The sequence below is a fragment of the Alligator sinensis genome, unplaced genomic scaffold (genome assembly GCF_000455745.1).
Source record: "Alligator sinensis unplaced genomic scaffold, ASM45574v1 scaffold518_2, whole genome shotgun sequence".
Classification (NCBI taxonomy): Eukaryota; Metazoa; Chordata; order Crocodylia; family Alligatoridae; genus Alligator; species Alligator sinensis.
This window is the reverse complement of record NW_005842779.1, coordinates 310,976-319,269: the sequence shown is the minus strand read 5'-3', so window position 1 is coordinate 319,269 and position 8,294 is coordinate 310,976. Positions and strand designations below refer to the sequence as shown.

The 8,294-nt window shown below is 48.0% G+C and overlaps 1 protein-coding gene across 1 annotated transcript in view; it reads left to right on the top strand.

The window, feature by feature from the left end:
- The window catches only part of LOXHD1 (lipoxygenase homology domains 1), a 194,840-nt gene that overhangs the window by 161,624 nt on the left and 24,922 nt on the right, over positions 1-8,294 (top strand). The window contains exon 36 of the mRNA XM_006034862.2: positions 3,227-3,412. Coding sequence (XP_006034924.1) covers positions 3,227-3,412 — 186 coding nt within the window. The remainder of the gene's footprint in view (positions 1-3,226; positions 3,413-8,294) is intronic.

Sequence of the window (8,294 nt, the reverse complement as noted above, 5' to 3'; positions counted from 1 at the left end):
CCTGCTGCTTTGCCTCCTTTGCAAGTTTATTCCCCACCCCCCCTTCAGGGAACGGTGGAAAATTAGCCCCGTTTTCACTAGACAATATGTCATGTGGCGACGGGCCTTGTCGTGTGGCCTTGCCTTTCCTCTGCACATAGACAGGTTTCTGATTTTACTCTGTCTGCCTTTGTTTCAAGATGTTCTTGGTTTAAATTATCCCTAGATTGGCATTGTTTCAGATGCTCATCCTGCAGTGATGCATATTTTCTCCTCAGCCTTTCAGATCCCTGGTATTTTCTCCTTGTGTCTGGACCAGAGTGGTACAAAAATCCTAGCCAGATGGGTTCAAAGTAGGTTGTGTGAGAACCTTTGGGGTCTCAAAAGCAAGGATTTCTGCTTTAAGGCAGCGGAAGCTGGGTTTCTTTGGGAACCAGATTTAGATCTGATGATCTCAGTCTCATTTGTGAAAAGCAGAGGCTTGGCTTTGAGCCGCAAATCTGATTGTGTGCTACTGGGCATGTTGATGTTGTCAAAAATATAAAACAATGAAGAAAAGGTTTCCCAGTTCCTAGGATAATTATAAAAGGTGCCAGGCAAAAATGACACGAAGTTTGCATCTGCACAAAGGGATTGGACTACATGACCCTGTCCTATGATTTTCCTATGATACTCAGTTAAAATGCTTGTATTTCATAATTGTGTACCCTCGCGCTGGTGCAGTGTCACATAGCTATTGTCTACAGTGAATAAAACAAGCAACTACTTGAGTCACATGGAGTCCAGCCTCCTGTAACCACAGGCACCCATGCCTGTCCAAAGAACATCCATTTTCAAGCTCTTTGTGCACCAGTGGTCACCTATTCTGTAATAGGCAGCAGATTGGATAGACGGCCTCTTAGAAATGCCTCCTCCTGTGACTGTTAGACAGCGAAGGGTTGGGGCTAGGGAGTGGTAGGTAAAGGAAACAAGTGGTATTTCCAACTACTGGGGTAACGCGGTTCTCACTGAAGTCAGTGGGCACTTCACCATGGGCTTCAGTGCAGAAGAATTTGGCCAGTGCTAAATGCTTCTGCACACCTGATCCACGCTGTTTCTATGAGAAGAGCGAGCTCATGTCCAGACACCTTGTGGATGGAAGAGAAGGAAGAGGAGACAGACAGGAGGATGCTAACGACAGTGTGGGAATGAGGAGCATGGAGCTGCTGGAGAAGAGACTAAGGGCACTTTAATGAGGCATAGGATGGATAATGGGCTGTGGAAAGTGGTGCTTGTCCAGTCCTTGGGGGTCTTTAAGAGGACACTGGACAGGCACCTGGCTGGGATCACATGACCCCGGTTTGGTGACCCTTTTCTAGCCTGCCAGGGGCAGGAGGTCGGACTAGATGGTCCCCTGAGGTCCCTTCCCACCCTGGAATCTATGAATCCATGAATGAGAGAATGGAAAGCAGATGCAGTAGGAGACCAGCAATTAGGCCAGATCAGCGATACACTTCCCATGATCTTTAAGTTCCTGCTCCACAGAGGAGGGAAGGCATTACAAGATGGGCAGCAGCTGAAGTGTCTGGCCATGGGGCAGGGCTAGCTCTGGGAGTGCTAGTGCAGTGCTTTGAAGATCAATTTGTGGGATCACCACAGATCCAGAGAGGGAGATGGCAATATGGATGGGGGCCAGGGCAGCCGTGCGCAAAGGCTCCCTGCCACGTGACAAGCCCAGGACAGGACTGTCCTGCACACACTAACTCCTTGACCACATCTTTTGGTGTCATATTTTTAAACAAACGGGATGCATTGCAAACTGCTTACTCTAGGCTTCACCCTCTTTCTGTCATGAGCCTCTGGGCTCATGTGGCTGCCAGTGTTCCCTCTTATTCAAAGGTAGGTCTTCCTGCTTGCATATGTTGAAATCCAGTGTTGCTCTCACGATACTCATGCTTTGGGAGACCACAGGATGCTTCCTAAGTTAAAACATGCACAGCAGAATCTCAGGGTGGGGACACTGGCTGATAAAACCAGCTTCTTACTTCTGGTTGAGAAGTGATGGTTTCCACATGGGAGCTCCAGATCCTGCTCTCTGCTTTGCTACTGGATTGCTGTATGACCTTGCTCAAGATACTTCAACTTCTCCAGCTGCAAAATGGGAACTGGGTAACACTGATATTTGTGCACTACTCTGAGACTATGGATGAAAAGGTCTGCATAAGAGGAGATCATCATTATTATGATGATAGCTCGAGGAGAAGGGCTGGCCATTTCTGTGATATTTGTGGGGGCAAGTTAAAAGGATTCACATTACCTGTTGTGGCCACTCTCTTTGCTGATCCAGCAGAGTTGTGCAAGAAGCTTATGATCCATCTGCTCTGCCTTGAGGGACCTACATGTTATTGCAAGAATTCCAGCCCCTTTTTGCCTGCCCTTTGTGCAGGCCGGGAGCGGTCCGAGGCCCTCGGGGGCCTGCGCGGCGGGCTGTGGCCAGCAGCCCGGACATGCCGGGTTGGGGAATGCAGGCCAGTGGGCTAGAATTGGGCACGGACACTTAGCGGTTGATTAAAGATTATTTTACTTACACCGAAGATGGTCGCGGTGCAGGCAGGAAAACTTGCTTGAGTTGCGGTTACAGATAGAAAAGAAGAGAGGCGGACAAGAGTTCCTTCCACGCGAACCTCTAGCCCAATCCGGTTGAAGGCTCTAAACACGCGAGCCCGTCGCGTCAACCGAAGAAAACAACTCGAAGCAAAGAGCTCTGAATACACTCACACGAAGTTTGCTAGGCTCCGTGGAACTTGCGCGCAGGGAGGGGTTCATTGAGGGATCGTTCGGCGACGGGGAGAGGCCAGAGGTTGATCAGACCCCTATAGCCTTCTTAAGGTATACGCTGGGTTCGATAGGCTCCGCAGCGCTTGGAGATCTTCACAAGACGTGAAGTTCTCTTCCTCCAGATGGTTATGGAGTCCTCCCTCGCGGGGTTCTCCTCGGAGTTCTCCAACTTGGGCGGAAACCGCTCAAGCCTCTTATAAGGCTAGCAAGCCAATCACTAGCCGCCACGTGGGAATAAGAAAACTCCACCGTGCAAAGAAGCTGCAATTGGCGGGAAATAATTTAGCAGTGCCGAAGCACACGCAAACAAAATCACACCCTTGGGTTGTGACACCCTTGAGATATCCATTTTGGCTAGTTTAGCAATCTTTTGTCCACACAATGAGATACATGGGCACTTATTGAATTATGTCTTGCTGCCTCTTTCTAGGAGCTGGTACAGATGCCAATGTCTACTTGATTATCTTTGGAGAGAATGGGGACACTGGGACCCTTCCACTGAAGAAATCTAATAAGTCTAACAAGTTTGAAAGGAACCAGATGGATATCTTTGAGTTTAATGACATGCTGAGCCTGGGAGAGCTCTGTAAGGTGCGAGTCTGGCATGACAACAAAGGTAAGACCAACGCCAGTGGCTGGATAAAGGGGGATGTGCGCAATCTAGTGGATTTGGCAGGGATGTGGGAGACCTGTTCCCAGCTCTGTCATTGTCTGATTGTGTGACCTCAGTCTGATCTTTTCATCCATCTAAACTTTTGTTTCATCCTTTGTCTGTCATGTCTAAATAGGCAGAGTCTGAAGAAAAGGAACTGTCTGTTACTATAGGTTTGTACAGTATCGAATGCAACACATTCACAATTTAAGTTGGAGCGCATTGCACTACAAAAAGCCGTAACCCCAATAACAGTCCTTGTACTCTGCAAAGTGTCAGGTACCCAAGGTCAGCTCATGCTCTACCTATTAGACATCTAAGTGGTTGGTGGTTTCTCAGAGATTTAAGCAGGGTAGAGCAGAATCACACTGAGGTCCACTTAATCATCCAATAAGTGGAATAGGATCTGGGGCCTTAGCCTCTATCCTTCTAGCAAAATGACTCTGCAAATATAATACTTTAATTGTAGGACAATACCATACTCTAGTAAAGCGGCGGGCAATTATTTTGGATGGAGGACCGCCTACTGAGTTTTGGCAAGCCGTCGAGGGCCGCATGACAGGCAGCCCAGGGCAGATTAATATTAATTTTCTAAAATTTTTAGGGGCCCCGCAGGCCAGATAGAATGGCTTGGTGGGCCGCATCCGGCCCGCGGGCCACATTTTGTCCACCCCTGCTCTAGTAATTTAACTCTACCACACTGATTCTGACAGTCAACAAAGTAACAGGTTACAAGGATGGGCGGAGAACAGGATGGGGTTCAACACAGACAAGTGCAAGGTGATGCACCTGGGGAGGAACAACCGGCACCATACCTATAGGCTGGGGAACTCCCCTCTTGTCAGCACGGAGGTGGAAAAGGATCTTGGTGTCATTATTGACTCCAAGATGAACATGGCTCGGCAGTGTGGGGAGGCGGCTAGGAAGGCCAACTGTACCTTGTCATGCATCCACAGATGCATTTCAAGCAGGACCAAGGAGGTGATCCTCCCCCTCTATGCGGCACTGGTCAGGCCGCAGCTGGAGTACTGCGTCCAGTTCTGGGAGCCGCACTTTAAGAGGGATGTGGACAGCATCGAGAGGGTCCAGAGGAGGGCCACTCGCATGATCAAGGGACAGCAGGGCAGGTCCTATGAGGAAAGGTTACGGGACCTGAACCTGTTCAGCCTCCAGAAGAGAAGGCTGAGGGGGGATCTTGTGGCCTGCTATAAACTAGTCAGGGGGGATCAACAGGCACTGGGGGAGTCCCTGTTCCCCCGAGCGCCGCCAGGAGTGACCAGGAATAACGGTCACAAGCTGGCGGAGGAAGGTTTAAGTTGGACATCAGGAGGCGCTACTTCACGGTCAGGGCGGCTAGGGTCTGGAACCAGCTTCCAAGTGAGGTGGTGCAGGCTCCCACCCTGGGGGGTTTTAAGAGGAGGTTAGATGACCATCTTGCTGGGGTCATTTGACCCCCAGTACTCTTTCCTGCCATGGCAGGGGGTCGGACTAGATGATCTGCCTAGGTCCCTTCCGACCCTAGAAACTATGAAACTATGAAACTATAACATAGTTTGATATAATGGTTTGATCTACACTCGTATAGTTTGATCTATACACATGCCTGTTCCCGTTTTAATTAGAGTGCTCCAGTGCTGCCTCTTCATCGTGTGTATTAAGCCCCATATATGTTAAAACGGCCTCAAGAGCACTTTGTCTAAACCTTGTTGAATGAGCTTTCGATAAAGCATCCCACAGCCATTTTAAAATGCATGGGGACTTAATACATGTGATGGTGAGCTGTTTTAATTAGAGTGGCTGTCCAGGAACCACTCTAATTAAAACGCCATCCCCACTCCCGAGCACATGTATAAGCAGCCAATGTGCTGACATTTAGAAGGTAAAAACAGGTACATATCTGTGTCTCTCTATTATAATGGCTATATTATACGTAGAGTTTGTGTGCTCTGCAAAAGAAATTGTGGTGTTCTTCTCTTCAAAACCATACAGGAATTACATAGTTCAGCGCTCTGCACTGTTTATATTCTTCGGAGAGATTACTCAGATATCACATTGCATGGTAGCAAATTCAAACAATACATTTCCCTGGCCGTTGTAATGACAACTGTAGTTGTAACTGCACTTACAGTTGTACAACTACAACTTGTATCGTGCCTACTATCCAAGTTGTTCATTTGAAAAAGGTGATGTAGCATTAGCAACTGTTTTTTTTGATGGCAACGAATGGATGAACCAAATGTGAAAAGTGTGTCTATAGTGTAATCCAAAGGCATGGTTACAGCTCATGTAGGCATAGAGAGGCGGATGCAGATTGCAGCGTAGCCGCAGTGGCCTGGTCTAGCCCCCTGAGTACTCACTTTGAGTCCTAAGTAGATTTTGTAGCCATGTAGAACCCAGTATTGCAGTACCTATTTACTTATCAGGACCTCAGCCAGCTAATTTAAAGCACCCTCGGGTCCATCTACACAAGATGCAGTGATGTTTTTGGATAGTAGTGTGGCTGCATGCTCAGAATCAGCTTGTTTTACTTCTTTTAAAGGTAAAATAGAGACAAAGGTGGGAGGGTGGGGGTGGGGGGAAGTGCACAAGCTGAATGTACTATGATCCCTTGGGACTAAGTTTCAAACTGAAAACTTGTTTCCTGCCAGCCTCCAAATAACCTCTGTGTACTTAGGCTTGTGGTGAAGCAGAAGAGCGAAGTATAGGACAGATGAATTTTCACTCTCTCTGGCCCCCATGTTTGTGTACCCAGGCCATTGCAAGCATAACTGTGTCCTCACAGTTTTTGGCACTCGCTGGCAGTAGCATCATACGGGTCAGGCAACAAAGACCCCAGCTCAGGCATTAACAGAGGATGCATTAACAGCTGTTGCCACTGCCAGCCCAGCTGCTGTAGCTGGGCAAGCCCCTACCACCGCTTCTGCCACCCGGGATATGGATCCTGTCTGTTAAACCTCTGCTTACTCATTAGGTCATTTGGACAGGAAATTGGTGTCTGTAAATTGGGGATTTAGAAGCCTAAAGTCTCATTTAGGTGAAAATGAGATGTGCTATAAGAATACCCCATGGGGCTTTGGCGTGCAAAAAGTGTGCGACCAGGCTCACTACAATTGTAGAATCGTAGACAATGAGGGTTGGAAGGGACCTCAGGAGGTCACATCTAGTCCAACCCCTGCTCAAAGCAGGACCAGCCCCAACTACATCATCCCAGCCAAGGCTTTGTCTAGCCAGGTTTTGAAAACCCACACGGATGGAGATTGTATCACCTCTCCAGGTAACCTGTTCCAGTGCTTTACTACCCTGCTAGTGAGAGAGTTTTTCCTAATACCTAACCTGAACCTCCCTTGCTGCAACTTGAGCCCATTTCTCCTTCTTCTGTTATCTGCTACTGCTGAGAACAGTCCAGCGCCACAATGTTTTTGGAGCAGAGACTGATTCACATGGACTTGCCGCCTTGCTTTGACAGAGGTTAACGATTGAACTATCTCCTTAGGAGAACTTCCAGCTCCCCGAGTGATCAACCGTGCTACCAGAATGGAACAGATCTGTCCGAGTCACGTTGTCAGTACTTATTCATATATGCATGCACTGAAATCTCACCTTCCTTTTTCTCCATATTCCCCTAATATGTGTGTGTCTCCTTTAAAAAAAAAACCTAATATTATTAGGAGTTTTTCCAGAACTAGAAACTCTAGGACAAAGCCTAGGGCAAAATATAACTCAGATTTGTCCAGTATAAATTGACCTCGTTTACTTTCTTGTAAGAAACAGAATTGTGGCTTAAGCCCTAGCATAGGTTGCCTTCATTGCGTTGCATTGTAAAAGGAATATCCTATCACAACCCTGTAGTAATGAGCCATGGCAGTTAGTTTTGGGGGTAGAGCATTTATTACTATTGGTATCCCACACTGACTAGCTTTTTATGTCTGCTCAGGCATGTCTTTTACATACAAAGTAGTCAAGATACCAGTATATGTCCAGTTTGGGTTTTATCCTGGGGGCGGGGAGGGTGTGGTGGGGTTATCACATGCTTGGAGGACTTTGCTTTTTAGATCAGTCTGCATTTATTTATGCCACTCTTGTTCATCTCTTAGGGAATCTTTCATATTTTTTTGTTCTCAATGCCTACTAAACACCCCCTTTTACTGTCATTAATACACAAATTCTCATTTTGCCACCATTTTACTAGAGTGTGGTATTGTCCTATTACTCAAGCATTACATTTGGACTGCCTTCTTTTAAAAACTTTTAAATGTTGGGTGCAATGGTCTTGGCATCAGCATGCTATAAATCAGGGTGCTCAACCTCCAGCCCATGGGCCAAATGTGGTCTGTAGAGCCATAGCTATCCAGTCTGCAGGGATGCCCACGGACTGGGAAACTTGGCAGCAGGGGATTAGTGGCAATAAATATAGCCACCCTTCTCCATTGCCCAATTCCCAACCCCTGAGCCCCCCACAGGGCTGGGTCGTGCCTCCTCCCCCGGCAGCTGAATGAGGCCAGGCTGCACTCCTCCTCCCAGATTGGACGGGGTTGGGCCATGCTCCTTCTCCCCTGTGGGCCAGGTTGGAGCTGGGCCACCCCATGCAGGGCCAGGCTGGAACTGGGATACCAGCTGGATGGGGTCCTGCTGTGACCACTCCATACTGGATTGAGACACCAGCTGGATCTGGTCCGTGGACAGCCTGGGCCCTGTCTATCTAGCCCAAAAGATTGAGCACCACTGCTCCAAATGCATGAGAAACTTGTAGAGTCGCCTGTAGGTAGGCAGGCTCGTGAATGTAATGGCCAACCTTTAGATGTCTTATTCTGCTAGGGTCTGATCCAGCAGTAAATCAACCAGCCCG